Source organism: Myotis daubentonii, chromosome 16, assembly GCF_963259705.1.
Source record: "Myotis daubentonii chromosome 16, mMyoDau2.1, whole genome shotgun sequence".
NCBI classification, from domain to species: domain Eukaryota; kingdom Metazoa; phylum Chordata; class Mammalia; order Chiroptera; family Vespertilionidae; genus Myotis; species Myotis daubentonii.
The window spans coordinates 37,126,123-37,143,312 of record NC_081855.1 but is presented as its reverse complement, the minus strand read 5'-3'; the positions used below and the strand labels follow the sequence as shown (position 1 = coordinate 37,143,312).

The 17,190-nt window shown below is 51.3% G+C and overlaps 1 protein-coding gene across 2 annotated transcripts in view; it reads right to left on the bottom strand.

Moving 5' to 3' along the window:
- CRHR1 (corticotropin releasing hormone receptor 1) overlaps positions 1-4,061 on the bottom strand; it is a 38,160-nt gene extending 34,099 nt beyond the window's left edge. The window contains exon 1 of one of the 2 annotated variants that reach the window (XM_059669838.1): positions 3,776-4,061. Coding sequence is in view for 1 of the 2 variants with exons in the window: in XM_059669839.1 (XP_059525822.1) it covers positions 3,776-3,808 (33 nt within the window). In the remaining variant the exon portion in view is untranslated. The remainder of the gene's footprint in view (positions 1-3,775) is intronic. The other variant, XM_059669839.1, reaches the window with a different exon arrangement.
- Positions 4,062-17,190: the final 13,129 nt, after the last annotated feature.

Here is a 17,190-nt window from a genome sequence, read left to right as displayed (position 1 = left end):
TAAAAAGGACTTGATGGTGTTCCTTCCAAGGGACTCTGCTGATAGGAGCCCCCGAGAATCTAAGTATACAAGAGTCATTTGTCACTAACAAATTCATTTTGAATATAACACTGGAGCTAAAATCGCCACTTGGCCTTAGCTCCAAAATGGTCTCACTCATCCAGTCTCCTGTGCAGCTGAACCCTGCTGGCTGCTGATGCTCTCCAAGGAGCCAAACATTAGAGAGAGTGCAGCATGGGTTTTCCACCTGAGCTCGTCCTCACTGCCCTGGGTCAGTGTCTTGCTTTTCCATAAATCTATGCCCTCTTGAGAACTGGACCGGCCCGAGTCATGCCCTTCCAGGGCTGGCCATATCAAATGGGAACGGCGTGGCCTGGCTGTCAGCCCCCTCTCCTACTTTACTTCTGGTGGTAGCTAGGCCAGTCATCCTCACACCCCATGGCAGCCCATGACCCCTCAATGAGTTCACTTATTTTCCCTTGGTATCCCTCCTGCCAATGCTCCCCTCAAAAACCTGGTTTGTCAAAGCAACAGTTTGGAAATGGCCCAAATGTGCACTGATGTAGGGATGCAAAGGACATTCATGCACAGGGAATACGCAGATGCTGACAGTCTCCCTCTGGAAGGTCAGGAATAACATGGGACAGACTCAGGCTGTGACACCGTAAGTGAGGGCGTGTCCGATGGCCAAACCTGCACTTGAAAAAGGGCCTGCAGGGATTTTTTAAAAAATAGGTTTTTAAAAATTGATTTTTTTTAGAAATAGGGAAAGGGATAGAGAGATGCAAATATCGATGAAAGAGAAGCATCCATCAGCTGCCTCCTGCAAGCTCCCTACTGGGGATCGAGCCTGGCAACCTAGGCATGTGCCCTGACCAGAATCGAACTGTGACCTGGTTCATAGGTTGACGCAGGGATTATTTGTAAATGGTAACAGCTGTGTTAGGAGGGTTAGGTTGCAATAATTTTATCCTCTGGTTTCCAAACTTTATATAATGCAGTTAGATTGCTTTTACAATGACAACAGCAATAAAACCAGCTCCCTCCTTAAAACTCACTCTCCTTTAATAACCTACCCTTCACACTCACCAGAACCCACAGTTTTTGAGCTACACTGGGGTCTCCCTTAGAGGAGCTGTGGCTAGTGGGTAGGTGACTCAGGGGTGTTTCATAGCCCCTCCCCTGGGGATAGAGGTAATATTTCACCTGTCTTCTCCTTCACATCCACAAACATGCAAGCATACCTCACTTTTCCCTCATTCACACTCACAACCACTCTCTCATGCACACACACACACACACACACACACACACACACCTCTCATGCACACTCACCCCCCCCCACACACACACACAACACATTTCCCACATACTCATGTGTTCTTGCCCCAACACTCTTCCCCAGTTCTCTGTAACCAGTTCAGGGCCCCCAAGTGGATTCTTTCCCAACATTGTTTGACTTGGTGGGGACAGAGCTGGATTTTGGATTAACGCCCCTAGATTCATACTTTCATGCTGACGAAATTACCTGCGCTCTCATCAGGCAGAAGGTGAAATGTAAGTAGCTTATAATGTTTTTCTGATAAAAGCTAACAAAACAAAACCTTAGAGCCACAGTGCCTGGGTTTGAATTCTGGCTCCAACACTCAGTGGCTGTGTCACTTTGACTAAATTACATAGCCTCTCTGTGCCTCAGTAATAATTCCTACTTCCAAGGGCTGTTATGAGGACTAAGTGACCTTTTTTTTTTTTTTTTTGGCAAAGCAGATAGAACAATACCCAGTAAGTTCTACATGGTACATAAATGAAAGAAAGAAAAGTGATTACTTAAATGCAACCAGCATTAGCTGCCCATTCATTCACTGCCTCTCACTTATTTGGTATTTATCGAGCACTTACTGAATTCATTACCATCACTTAACCATCTAGTAGGAAAAACACATAGGCACCAACAGAAAAAAATGTTTTCTTTTAGAAAAAAGTGATCATTCTAAGTAGAGATTTGCGCATGATTCTAACAAAGGCCAAAGGAAGAACATTTACGGTTTCGCAAGTAAACTTAAAAAGGAACAAAAAGAAAAACCCCTACAGTTCAATCCTTTGAATCCATTTAAAACATCAAATTTGGTCTGATTTGTGAATTTAGATACACTAGCCTTTTGGAGAATATTGCCATTCAATGCCATCTCTTCAACCTCTCTGGATGCTTTTCTTCCTGCCTCCCTCTCCCTGTCTTCTTGATCACCCAGAAAATAATCCTGGATTCACCCCCAGTCCTCAGTCAATGGATGGTGAAGGAGATATGGGTTCCATTGAACCAACCCTCAGTCATTTTCTTTACTTTTTAAGTATATTTTTACTGATTTCAGAGAGAAAGAGAGATAGAAACATCAATGACCAGAGAGAATCCTTGATCAGCTGCCTCCTGATCGCCCCATGCTGGGGATGGAGCAGCAAGCCAAGCATATGCACTGACGGGACTAGAACTGTGATCTCCTGGTTCATGGGTCGACATTCAGCCACTGAGCCACATTGGCTGGGCAACCCTCAGTCATTTTAAAAAAACAACTTATAACTATTTGGGAGAAGGGGGAAGAGGATGGAAGACCCAGTAACTCGTAAGATCTCAACTGATGAAATGGTAGCAGTTACATTTTAAAATCTTGGTGGTGTCACTCAAACCACTTTGTGACTTGGTATAGGTACAGTTGGTTTAATAACTGATGGAAATGAAGTCACTCCCCTCCCCCCATTCAATTCTTGTGAATGTAACCGCTTTTAAATGCACTGAACCCAGTCAAGCTGGCTCAGACCGGGGACCCTGCGGAGCTTCCCGGCCGCAGCGCGGAGGCCCACCCGTCTCTCCCTCCGTCCGCTGCTTACGTGCCCACACCCTGCACTCCGGACCACTTTGGAAAACGCCGGGCAATGGCAAGTGGCTGTCACTAGCCGCGAGCCTGACTGTCGACCCCAGCCTTTTCCGACGCACACCGCCCGAGGGCTGCCCCCAACTGCCCCCGAACTTCAGCCGGCAATCGCTGGACTTGCGGTCTGGCGACTTTCCTAAACTCCGGGCGCCAGAATCTCATCGCCAGACCCGGCGCAGGAGCGAGCCGGCGCGGTCAACTGCGCAGCTCGGGGACCGCGGGTGCAAAGGCTGCGCTCCCGCAGGGGGCCGGCGCCGCGGAGGAACTGAGCCCTGGAACCCTGCGCCGGGTGCACCGTCTCCTCCCCGGAGACTGCGATATTGCTCAAAGGCTCGGAGGCACGGGGGACAGTTATTGCCTCAGATTTGTAGCTCTTCGCGGAGGGAAGGGGCAGGAAGGGACAGGGCGGGGTGTGCGGAGTGGGGGAGTAATGCAAGGGTGCTGGGGCCGGTAGGCGGGTGGGGAGCCCATCTCCAGAGCCCCCAGTCTCGGGCCCAGGTCTGCAATGGGAGGGGCAGGAGGTGGAACCAAGCTTGCACTTGCAAAGCCTAAAGCGATTTCTCCTCGCAGAGCTGGTTACCCGGGTGGGCGGACCCCCTCCTCCGACAACATCCCGGCAGCTTCGCCACCACGATTCCTTTTTTCACCGGGGTTCTCCCCCATCCGCCCAACGCCGGCTTCAAAGGTCCAGAGAGAGGGATTTGGGCTGCCCCTCAAACCCCGGCCGCGCCCAGACCTGTGCTCAGCTCTGTCCAGAGATCCCCCCATCACACCCACAATCCACCCACGTCCCGCGCCGGTCCAAGGCTGGGGGCGGCCGCCTCGAGGGCTGACCGGCTCCGTCTTACCTTGATGAGCCGGAGCCGCGGGCGCCGTCCCATCCTCGGATCCTCGGGCTCGTTCGGTCACCGTCCTGAACGCCTGGGTCCCTCCGACATCCCAGAGGAGCGCGCGCCGGTGGCGGGCGGGGTGAGCAGCTGGGCTCCTCTGTTGCCGCCCGGCCGGGCCCGGCGGGCTCTCGCTCTCCCCTTCCTACGAAAGTCCGGCTCCCGTTTAGCTCTCGCCGCCCGGAGCCCGCCTCGCCTCCGCCGCCTCCCCCTTGGTCCGCCCAGCCACTCGCCTCGGCTCCCCGCCCCCTCTCCGCGGCGTCCCTCCCCTCCCCTCTCTCCCTCTCCCCTCCACTTCAGTCCCTCCTCTGTGCTGCGCCCCTCCGTTCCCTCCCCGCCTCCTTGTCCTCTCTTCTTCCCTGGGCCTGCTCCGAGCGCCCTAGCCGCGCTGACCCCCTTTTCCTGCGCCCCGGTTTGCAGCAATCGGCGGGACTCGCCGGCAGCGGTGGCGGCCGCCGCAGTCTAGGGAGAAGCCAGGGATTGGGGCGGGAGGGGGTGGGGGGGGGTGAGGGAGAGGACGGGAAAGGAGGCGGCCTCCCACCTCCCGCCCGACTTTCAGTAGGGGCCTGGGGAGTCCAAGGAGTTTGGGGGACTCTGGCGTATCTAAGAGAGACAGGCTGTTGGAGGCTGGAGAACAGCGCAGCCCCAATTGAGCAGAGCCTCCTCGGAAACCAGGTGAAGAAATGGGAATTGCGTTTGGGCCGTTCCCGCCCCGCAGTCGGCCAGGACAGGGTCCCCGCCAACCCTCCCTCCAGCCGGGGGCTTTGGGCCCTATTCCCTGCGCCTTTGGCATTGACGCGCCGGGTGCGCGCAGAGACGCAAAAGCTCTGCGAGGGTAACCCTTCTCATTCATTCATTTTAATTCATTCGTTTATTCATCCCTTCATTCTACAAACTAAGCGCATGCCCAGGGGCTGAACCTGGTAACCCCAAGAGAGGGGAGAGGGGGAGCGGCAGTGACCTGCAAGACTAGTCGGCGTCTGAACGCTGCGGAGGGGTCAGCGGGCGCTCAATGCGTTATAGCTGGGGAAAGCAGCTAGGAATCCAGGGGCAGGGCGGGGAGGAGGCCACAGCGCCCCCTTTCGGCCGAGCCTCCAGGGTAGGGTCAGCCGCCTGGCCAGACCTCGGGTCTTCATCCGCCTGGGCTAATTAGCTCCAAGTGCACCCCCAGCTCTGGAGAGCAGCTCACGTCTCCTCCAGCCCTTAAACGTTCCCCTCCAGCGCTTCCAGCTGGACAGAACTGACTTCTCCTACCGTTTTCCTTCCGTAGCCACTCCTGGCGGAGCACGGTTCCAGAGTGGTGGCTTTGACGAGATCGGGCGCGTTCAGGGTGGTATGGCCGTAGACCAGAGTGGTGGCTTTGAAATCAAACTCTGAACCTAACTGCCTTGGCTTCTGTGCCCTGCTGTGCTCACCCTCATCCTCCCTTCCATCCACTTCTCAGCACATTAGGCCACAGCCAGTGCGTTCATGGGTCCAACTGATTCTTCATTTAGAAAGGGAGTTATTTTAAGAGATTTTTTGATCCAATATGCAATTTACTCATGAGGACACTGAGGCCCACAGACTGTGGTGTCTAAAGTCACAGAGCTGATAAGCCTAGTTTTCAGCCTCCTGATTCCCAGCTCCACCTGCCCTGATGAGGTTTGGGGTTCTGAAATGGGGAGGGACGTTGCCCTGGAAGCCAGCTGGTCACACTGGCTTAGGCACACATGGTGGCACTTTCTAGATGAAGCACTCAGTCTAGAGTCTTGCAAAACCCCCATTTGGTTAGTGCCCCAGAGTTGGTCTTGTTGAATTTGGCACTGACTCACCCCAACCAATCCCAGAAGAGATGGGTGCACTAACCAGATTGCCAATTTATTGTTCTCGACAAAATTGGCAGGTGGTCTAGTGTAGTGCAGGTTCTGGAGTCAGCCTGAGTTTGAGGCTTGGCTCTTCTGCTTACAGCTGTGTGAGCCTGGGAAATTATTTAACAGTGCTTCAATTTTCTGATCTTTAAATATGTTTTTTTTAAAAAATGACTTTAGAGGAAGAGCAAGGGAAAGGGAGAGAGAGAGATACATCAATGAGAGAGAAACATCAACATTGAAATCAGCCGCCTCCTGCATGCTCCCCTCCCCACTGGGGATCGAGCCTGCAACACCAGCGTGTGCTCAGACCTGGAACTGAACAGGTGACCTCTTGGTGCATGGATCAACGCTCAACCACTGACCACACTGGCTGGGCCAATTTTCTTGTCTTTCAAATGGGGTTAGGAATACCTACCACATAGGTAGGTTTAAATGAATTATTATTTTTAAATGGCTTAGACTGGTGCCTGGTCCATAACAAGGGCATAAAGAAGGTTAGCTATAGTCACCATCCCTATCATCATCATCATCATCATCAAGGTGACCAGATGCTCAAATGGATGCGCAGCATGGTCCCTCCCTCTAGGCCAGTGGTTCTCAACCTTCTGGCCCTTTAAATACAGTTCCTCATGTTGTGACCCAACCATAAAATTATTTTCATTGCTACTTCATAACTGTAATGTTGCTACTGTTATGAATCGTAATGTAAATATCTGATATGCAGGATGGTCTTAGGCGACCCCTGTGAAAGGGTCGTTCGACCGCCAAAGGGGTCTCGACCCACAGGTTGAGAACCGCTGCTCTAGGCAATTATTTGTGGAAAGCAGAATTCCTGATGAGAAGGTCACAGCAGCAGGAGATTGTGGAATCAGAGGAGAGAAAGCTGGCGGGTCCTCAGGGAGATTTGCCCAGACACTGCAGAGGCATTGCTCCCCAGCCCTGCCTGAGACCTTGGAGCTGGCTCTCCTGGGCCAGCAGCTCTAGATTTCATGTTTTTCTCTGCTTATTAAACACCATCAACTGTTGTCTTTCTGAGCCCCTTAATCTTCCTCTGACTTGATCTTTAAATATTCTAATGCCATCGATCAGGCTGTAATCAAGTCTTGCTCTTGCTACCTTTTTGGCCTGAGATTCAGACCTTCCCTTTCTAAAGAGGTAGCTACAGATGGCACATTTTATCCTCTTTCTCCCCCTTGAGCTGAAAGGAGGAAGGCTACTGTATCACTTCATGACCTACTTATTTATGGTTTTGGCCTTGACTGCCTCAGGGGGGTTATGAGAGCCTCGTGTTTAACACCCCTTCTGAGAAAGGGTTCCATATCTCCTTTCATTTGTCCTGAAACTGCATCCTTCCACCTTCAAGATCCCAGCTCTCATCTGCTCAGATGCCACTGCCAAGGCCTTCCATGTGTACCCCCCTTCAAACTCCCCCCTCCTCCAGCCCCTCCAGCCTGCTGGCTTAGGGTGATCTCCTCAGGGCAACCTGTCCACACCCTCCTCAGGGCAGTCTTCTGCTCCGTTCCAGCATTCTCTTCCCAGATTGGCCCTTCCCCCCAAACTCTATTCTGACCCCCCCCCCCCCAGCCGACCTTCTCCTCTTCCTGTTTAGGCCCAGACTACTAACAGCTTTCATTCCCTTAACCTGCCAGATTTGGGAAAATATGAGAAATCTGAACAGGAATAAAAGACAATTCCATGTGCTTCAGATGTGATAACAAGCAGTGATGGGTGGGACCCAGCAAGGGAGGGCTGAGTCTGCGGGATTCCGTTGGCTTTAACCATGAGTATTCTAGTGAGGTCGGCGATCTGGAACCATACTTCTCAGCCTACTTGTGCCAAAGAAAAGGCTATCGATGTTTAAATTTCTAATCTATTGCAGAATGATACAATCGCAAAATACAGTAGGGATGAATTATTAGAAAAATGACATAAAAAGAAAGACACAAAATAAAAGTCCAGTTTTTAAAACTATTAGGTCTGATGGACATAAAACACTGTCAAATTGCTTAAAAATGTCTGACTGCTCACTCAGTTTCTGTGCTTACCTTATCACGAACTGGCAGCAAATAGTTTGCAGACAGGTCATGCTTGGACTAACACTGGTCTAGAATGCTTCTGAGGTATGAAGTCAGGGAAATGGCAGCTTATAAAACTGCATGAATATCAGGGGAGATGGTGTCAATTACTCCATTCATCTGTGCATTTATTCGACAAACATTTAATGAGCAGCAACTATGTGCCAGTCACTGTTGGATGCTAAGGCTAATAAAGACTAATAAAACAGGGCCCTAGCTCTCAAGATGTTCACAGACTGGAAGAAGAGACAGCCGCTTTAATGAATAATTAAAAGCCAGTAAAATTAGGTCAATAATAGACTGTGGGCACGGAGGCAGAAATAATTAATTCTGCCTGGGGTCGACAAAAAAGGTTCTACCTTTTGTTCTGGGGTCCGGAGGCAGATCTTTAATCCCACATGGCCAACTGGCATTCCATAAATAAGTTAACTTGTGTAAAATGCTTAGCACGGTTCCTGGCACATACTGAGTGCTTCCAAAGTATTGGCTGTTTTTATTATTAAATCTAATACATTGTCAATCATCATTCGTCTAGATCTACCAAGCACTATGCTGAACTTGGCTTGGGGCTGTGGGGTTACAGGTAGCCTGGCTGAGGGAAGAGGGCAAACTGGTCTTAACCCAGCCCCTTTGTCAGAGGGAAGATCTTGTAGAGGAGGTGGGAGCTGGGTATTGAAGGAAGGGGGTATGAACAGATGAAAACAGAGGGAGACCTTCAAGGCAGGAGGGTTCCTTAGAGACACACAGCCAGAGGAACAAGTATGGGGCCAGGGGAGGAAGACTGGTCTGATGGGGACACATGATGGGTGTGCAGTGACTGGGAAGGCCCAGGAGAGGTGGAGGCAGACAGTGCTGGGCTGAGGATCTCCTTGGATAAGGGGCTTGAAATTATTCATTGTCTCATTTAGAACAACAGATAATAGCAATGCCAATTAAGGTTTGTATGACAGATGGTAACATGCAAAGCTCTTTCACAAACATTTTCTCATTTAATCCTTATAACAACCGCGTGAAGGAGGTATTAATAACCTCACGTTACAGATGAGAAAGCTGAGCTCGAAGCTGATCCTTTGTCCAAGGTCACACAGCCGTCTTTGGCACAGGACGCGTTGCAACCTGATGTCCGTAGCTCCCGCTCCAGACATTTCCCAGGGTACCACTGAAAGGTGAACTGAGCCGAGACCCCCAGGGGGCTGGGATGCCACCCAGGATGCCTTGACTCCAGGAAAATGGTGTTCTAGTCTTTCCTTTTTTTTTTTTTCTCCCCCAGTGGATGGACAAAGGGAGGAGCAGAGACAAGCCCAGGACAGAGTTCAGTAGTGACAGCAGGCAGGGGTGGGCCACTCAGGCACAGAGGGCTCCTTGGGTGACCTACAGGCTTCTCCTTCTCCTCTACTCAAGTCTGAGTCTGTATCAATAGTGGGCAAGTGTGCTTACCCTGGGCACAACGAACATATTTTTGCATTTGTTACGTGTGGTTGAGAGGGCCACTGAAGGTGCTTATTTTTAAGAAAACTCTGAGAGGTTGACACCCTGGGAATGTCCTGGAAGTGAAAACAGATCAAAGGTGCCAGCCAGATGTGCAGAGTCTGAAGGAAAGGCACACACTCATGCGCCTTTACAGAGAAATGGCATCCCTCTAGCCTAGACCCCTCGTTCTCAACCTGGTGCTTCTGCCCCCAGAGAACGTTTAGCAATGTCTAGAGACATTTCTGGTTGCAACAATGAGGGAAGAGTGGGTAGAGGTTAGTAATACCACTAAACATCCCATAATCCACAGGGCAGCCTCCTCAGCAAAGAGTTACCTGTTTCAACATATCCATAGTGCTGAGGTTGAGGCACCATGACCTCGTTAGGGCAATAGATCGGTACCATGGACAGCAGAAATCCAGGCTTTCCATGGGGCTTTGATGCAAATCTAGATTTTCTATTCTGCCTGCAAATCACAGAAAATCAAGGGCTCTCCACTCTACATGTCCTGAACGCCATCATTTCCAAAACACAGAGGCCTCAGGGAAGCCACTGGGGTAACACCAATGTGGGGGTGTCCTGCTTAAGGACCCTGATCCCTGCTGGTAGTTGGTAGAGCCAGGACTTGAGGACCTTGGGGTCTTCTATGAACATTCCTCACTCCCCCCACCCCCCAGGCAAGCACTCAGCCCTCCCCCTCGCCCCTTTTTATAGATATAGTTTGTCCCTTTTCTGCTGGTCTAGTTGGTAGGTGCTATTGCTTCCCTTTTCCAGGTGGGCACACTGAAGTCTAGAGGTTAAATACACGATGTGCCTGTCTGTGTCTCTGAATTGCTGCGAGCTGCTCCTGTAGGGCGGAGACTGCTTCCCAGTCATCTCAGCGGTCCCAGCCTCTGGCAAAGTCCTGGTCCCTGCAGATGCCAAGTGAAACGTTTGCAGTTCATTTTACCAGTGGATTCGACCCCAGGCTCCTGCCTCCAGGGCTGCGCACTCTGTAGGCACCCATCCTCTTCTGGATCTTTCTCATCACCAGTGAGGCACCTCCCCACTTCTGATGTTTGGCCTCACCCAGCCATGGATGGGACACCCCCCCAAATAAGCAATTACAGCTTTTTAAAAGAAATATGTTTTTCTTGATTTCAGAGAGGAAGGGAGAGGGAGGGGGAGATAGAAATATCAATGATGAGAGAGAATCGTGGATTGGCTGCCTCCTGCATGCCCCACACTGGGGATCGAGCCCACAACCCAGGCATGTGCCCTGATCAGGAATCAAACCCGGACCTCCTGGTTCATAGGTCAATGCTCAACTGCTGAGCCTCAGCCAAATCTTTTCACCCTTTCCCTCCTTTTCCCTCTGGCATTCAAAAAGACTCAGGGCAGAATGGATTCTCCCTCCAGATTCCTGGCAATGTCTTCACTGCCCCCAGAGAAGCCATGCAAATTGGCACCCCTGAGCTTCACTGCCACTTACAATTCACAGATCAAGACAAAGAGAGACTGAGAGACACATCAACCAGTGGCAATTTAAAGAAACCCAAACACCAAACCTGTAAATAAACAGTTGGAAATATGAATTATGATTAGATATTTAGAAGTGTGATAATGGCATTGCGGTGATGTATTTAAAATGAGTCCTCACCTTTTAGAGACACAAACTGAATGTTTACCGATGAAGTGACGTGGTGCTGGGATTTGCTTTGACATAATATGGGAAGGGGGGAAGTGAGTAGAAATATCAATGAAAGAAGATTGGCCATGACTTGTTAACTGAATCTGGGTGATGGGTACATATGGGTTTATGGTAACATTTTGTCTATTATGCATTTAAAAATTCAGAGCATATGAATGCTGCCTGGGATCACTTAGGAAGCACATAGGCCAGGGTTTTATTGTATGTGAGACCCCAAAGTTCCAAAGAGACACCCCAGGGATTGAAGCTAGAGGTGGAGGAGGAAGTAGTGATAGGGAGACTGAGGGGGGAGCTTTGGCTTGTGTGAACCAGTTTTATAGATTGGAGTTCTAGAGAAGCTCTCATTTTGGGATCTCATCTTCCAGAAGAGGAAGCAGTTTTTCCAAGAGCAGGTGGGCAGACTCTGCACTGTACCGAACTGCCTTCCTCAGGCCTGGCAAGGCCCTGCAGTCCCTGCAAGACTCAGTGGACCGGAGGCCTAGGTCCTGTGAGCCACAGCAGGGTTGGGGACTGGGCCGTGCCATCCCTGCCTTGAGGTGCCTGTGGATATGCTGCCTCCCGTGGGCCACTCATTGCCTGATTTCCAAAGCCAGGCCTGTGGCTCAGAGCCAGCTTTGCCCGCTGCCATCTGGCCAGCCCCCAGTGGCTCAGCTGGATGGGGGCCAGCACCTCCGGCATGCCTGAGCCGTAGAAGTGCTGACCAGGCTCGGCCCACTGGCCACAGAGCGGCAGCTCATTTCAGAAGAGGAAGGCCTCATGCTTGCCCCTTCCTGAGTCCCTTCTGCATGACAAGACTGGCCTGAGACTGGCTACATGGCTACATCCCCATGTGGTCGGGCAAGCGGGAGACAAGGACTGAAGTTATTGAGTCCCGCGTGCAGGCCTGGTTGGGGAGGAGCACAGAGGGCTTCTGAGTCATGGGACAGAGAAGGTGAGAGAGAGGGGGAATACCTATGAGACAGTTGGGGGATCCACTCGCAGGATATAGAGCCTAGTAAGACTCATGAGGGCACAAGGGAGAGAGGCATGTCATTAATGAAGGAGGTCATTATGGCTGTGTAGGGGACCTCCCATTTGCCCTCTACATCTACCCTCCACCTTTCCCTACCTGCTCTGTGCCCCAGGGCTGACCTGTGTGATTGCATGAATGGGCTTCCTCACCCTCCCACTTCCTGGTGGGTCCAGCCAATAGGAAGACCCAGCTGTAGATCAGCAGAAGGGAGGAGAGTGAGTTGGGGAACTTATCCCATCAGCTCTCTCTCTCTCTCTCTGAGGGGTGGCCATGGGCTGGCTGTGTCCCTGATGCTCTCATAGCAACCTCTCTCCATGACTGTCCTTCAGGGTTTTGCTAACTTCCTTCTTCCTGGTCCCCTTGGCTCTAAAAACAGTTAGCTTTCACTGGCCTCAGAATACTGCATGGCACGTTGTGGTCTCCTCAGTCTGTATAAACCTTTATAAACAGTCCCTTTAGTAAACCCTTCTCAAATGATTGGATTCAAGTGGGCCATCTGTTTCCTGTGAAGACCTTGGTTGATGCAGGCTGCTCAAAGCTGAGCTTGCAAATGCGAGTACACAATGAATCTTTTCTTGCATGTGACCCCAGTGAACTGGAGGGACATGAGGCCTCCCCAGGGAGCCTGGCTGAACAGACAGGACAAGGGGTGAAGGCAGGATGTGAAGCAACCCGAAACAAATAAGCAGAGACCCCAACGGAGGGCAGCCTGCTAGACCCATGGCTGGTAGAGGTGTCAGGAGGACCCTGGGGGTCTCCCCAAACCTCACTAGAAGGATACGGTTATGGGGCAGGGGAGAGCAGGAGGCAGAGGGCTCCAAGGCAAAGCAGCAATGCCAAGCTCTGTCTGCACCTCTCCAGCTATGAACTGCATGACTCCAGGGGTGCCCTGGGGCCTCGACCTGTGGCTGCTGAGCTCCCAAAGATGGGGTCCATTGGCTGGACAAGAACCTCCTGCCAACATACCTTGCCTGCCTTTCTCTGGGTTCTCCGTGTAAACATCCGGTGGAAGCCAAAATGAGTCCTGGACACCCCCAGCTCCTTGCCATGGAGCCTTCCTGCAGCTCTGCCGGCTGCCTGGTGCCTGCCCTTCTCCAAAGCAGCTAGACCCCCTCTCTGGACTCCAGGGACACTTCTTCCCTGCATCAGGCCCCACCTTACGTAGGGCTGTGTCCCCAAACCTGCCTTCCAGTTCTGGCCCAGCTGTCCACTCCCTGTGTGACTTTGGGCAGGTTGCATCTTCTCTCCGTCTCAGTTATTCCATCTGTGAAATGGTAGTGGTGGTGGGTGGCATATCAGGGAACTCTCCTGTCCCTTTCAGATGTGCATAAATTCACGGACCTCTGTCCTTTGTCCCACTGATAGATGATGCAAGAGAAGATAGCATGCTTCATTCATTCATCTTGTATTCCCCACGGCACCTGGCAGAGGGCCCCACCATAAGGGCTGGCTGGCTGGCTGGCTGGCTGGGTAGGTGGGTGGGTGGGTGGGTGATAAATCTCCCTGGAATGGAGAAAGGCAATTGATTCCATGGCCCTATGTTGATAGAAATGTCCCCTGGGAACTGCCCAGTGTCCGCCCACTTCCTGACTAATCCCGCATGTCCTCATTTATAACCTGGTCTCCTGAGCAGACTATGCCCTGAAAGGTGCACTGGGAGCCAGCAATAATAATTCTCCTTAAAGGAACAAGAGAAACCATCACACAGTTACCTCCGGCTGTGAGCCTGAAGGCTCAGGAGCAAGAGCAAATGTTCATTGTATTTCCTTTTGTTGTCTTTGGATTTTTTTTTCACATAAGTTACTTTTATAATATAAAAGAAGTCTTTTTTGGGGAAAAGTCGTAATTCTTTTATAACAAAACATTTTTAAAGTCATGATATTTACTTATTTATTCCAAGAAAGGGAACATAAAGGACACTCCCTTGTCAATTTATATCCTTTGATGCATTTGGAATTTTGCACCATGGGAGTTCATCATCTATTACAAAATAAATGCAAATGTAAGACATCGCTAACCGGTGTATAGATATTCTTATAGAGAAATGAGGTCCTTTTACACGCAGTAGCTCACTTCATCCTCACCACAGCCCTCAGGAGTGACGATGATCCCGTTCTCAGAGGAGGAAAGCAAGACGCATAGAGGAACAAAGGTTTGCTCCAGATCCCTTCGCTGGTGTGACGTGGCATTGAGACCCACACCCAGGGTTTCTAATCCTGAAGCAAGTTGCCAAATATGCTTCCAACAGAGAAAAGCAAATTGGCATTTTGATGTATGACTCAGTCTCTGGAAGGTTGGTTTATTGTGAGTCAGCGTTGCCGAGCTCCATCCCGTTGGAGGCAGCTGGAATAACATAATTCCCGATGCTGCAGAGCTGGGGCCGAGACCCCCCCCCCCCCCCCCCCCGAACTGCAGACACGAGGGCTCCTCGCCTGGATCCTAGACGCCTCAACTTTGTCTTTGGAAATTTTACCTTAAATCTCACTTCCTCTAGGAAGCCTTCACCAGTGCCTCAGGCGGCCCTGTGGGCATCCCCTTGCCACTCGAAACAGCCTGCCCAAAGTCTGCTTTCCCCACTACACGCTAAGCACGATGTCCTGTTCACCACTACAATCCAGCACACCTGACCCTGAGCCTGGCACATAGCAGGAGCTCGATAGATACTTAGCAAATGGATAAATAAACCAATGCCCAGGCTCCTGCTCCTGCCAGGACACCCTACTTGTACTCCTTGTGACATCCTGCATCTGTGCCAATCACCGGTGCACAGGGAGTGCGTGTAGGGGGTACCTACCGGGGATGGCCAACCTGAGGAGTCTGTGCTTGCCAACTCCAAGTCCCTCTCATTTGAGGACATGCTGTGGGCAAAGTAGCTGCTCATCTTGTCCCCCCAGGCTGCCCACCCCCAGTTCTAATTTCCCACATGGGGGCTCTGGTAGGCAGAGGAGACACTGTCCTTCTCTGAGGTGCCGCTCCCAGGGTGGAGTGGAGGTGGCAGTGGAGGGGAGAGGGCCGTGGAGGCCCCAAGTGGCTTCCAGCCTCCCCTGAGCAGTGTGACGTCTGGCATTAACTCGCAGAGCTATGTCCACTTTGCTCATTGCTCCGCTTCCACCATCTCTCACCTCTCCCTGCGCACATCCCTGCCTCGCCCTGCCCACCTCCTGAGCTGCTTCTCCCAGAATGACAGGAGGAGACCAAAGGACACCCCGGTTCCATTCTCTCTGGAGCTTGTTCAGATTTTCAGTGAGCCGCAGCCCCACTCACCCCCTGAGCCCCACCCCAGGCACCGCGGGCCCCTGCCCGCCTTCCCTCCAACATCCCCTCCCTGACAGCCCCACCTCTCTTCCACCCTCCCTCACTCTTCCTCTGCCCCTCCCCCCACTCAGCAGCAGGATTTTTGCTCCACTGGCAATTTCAGCATTTCTAAACCCTGGGAAAGCCCGGGCCCACTAATGAGCTACAGCAGGGTCTCCAGACCGTGGTGCTGCATTTATTAATCTTTCACTCTGGCAGGTCCGTCATTGACTTCCCAAACCCTTTCTCATCATCATTTTGGCAATCCGATGGAGCCATTTATTGGGCCCCCGTGTGTCCAGGCTTCACGGGAGGGGTGGTGGTGCTGGGGACGTGGCCCTTTTTGTGTGGAGCTGTAATCTTGCAAGAGCAGCTGCAATGTCAAGGTCTCCAGGTGTGAGAGGAGAAGTGACTGCTGTGTAGCCAGCACAGCTGGGGAATGGTCTGGGTCATGCCACCGGCCAGCTGTGTGACCTTGGGCTAGTGCCTTCGTCTCTCTGGACCTTGGTACTTCTATTTGAAAAATAAGGGGTTGAATGAGGTCAGCATTTTCCAAACTGCAGTTTTATAATTCATTACAAGATGGTGAAATGGGTTTAGTGAGTCAGAAGCAGAATTCAGAAAAGCCACAGATCAGAATCAGTGCACTGCACACAGGAGAGGTGAGAAAGTATTACATAGACAAACTTCTTTCAGTTGTGGGGACATGTGTACATGTGTGTTTGCACGTGGGTGCACATGTAGATAGAGTCCTGTGTGTGGTTGAGTGTGTATGTGTATGCATTGTGTGCATGTGTGTTTATGTGTGTTTTATGCATCTGTGTGTCTCTTTGTGTGTGTATGTGTGTGGGGGGGTCACAATATAGAGTGGATTTCTTACCAGGGATCACAGTCAAATATTTTGGAAAACACTGGTGTAGATGGTCCCTAAGGCTCTTCTGGCTTTGATGCTGCCTGATTCCGATGCTGCGTGATTCCAATGCTGTGAGACGAGGGGAGGGACCCTGAGGGACTCATTCTAGCCACGGGATAGGAGAGGCTTCACAAAAGAGACAGTGGAATTTGTACTTTCAAAGATGAGTGGAATTTCAACCAACAGAGAAACATGGTGTGGGGACGGAGCAGGGAAGGGGAAACTGCATTCCAGGCAGAGGCACCACCGAGCGAAGGACGGGAGATGGGACTGTGCTTGGTCTGCTCGGAGAACAGGGAGTCCTGCGAGTCTGGAGCAGGACATGCCGGGAGGTGCGGAGGCTGGAAAGGTGGGCAGGGCCACAGTTTATGGGGGCCCTTGACTTCCACGTGGGAGCTCCTCATAGGGGGGGTAGGGAGCCAGGTGAGGCTTTCAACACCCTAACATAGTAGGCCCCTCATGAGGGACCCTAGACTCCACGATCCTCCGCCTTCAGGAAAGGGCTTTGTAGTCTCATTTATACTAAGATGTGGCTGACTGGCAAGACTTCCCAAATGACCTGTGTTATAGGAATGGTTGGTGTTTTGCTGTTGGAAAGTGGCTCTAAAAGAGGAATTTTGGAATTTTTCGAGCTGGACCGGACCTTAAAAATAACTTGTAAGTGATTTTTTTCCAGGGGAATAATTAGCACTTAGGGTCTGACAAAGGATTGCGGCTCTGGATGTGCCGCCTGATGGTCTGTGAGGGGGTTGTGCGTTCATGTGTTGGCATTTCAGGGACCTTGATGTGTGTGAGGACATTTGGGACAAAATACTGGAAGTTGAGTCCACATGTCTGAGAATCTAATACATAAACAGATGGATTCATTGATGGCTCTTTCTGCAGACGAGGAAGCTATAAACCAGGGAGAAGTGACCAGCCCAAGGTGACAAGTGGGCTGGCACCCATTCCTAGCCCATTGTACTCCCGAATGATGGTGTGCTGCTGGGGGGTTGGTGGGAGAAGGGACAGTATTCTGGGAGGCCAACCAGAGAGATCGCTGGAAGGTGGCTTCCTACTCAAAAAGCCG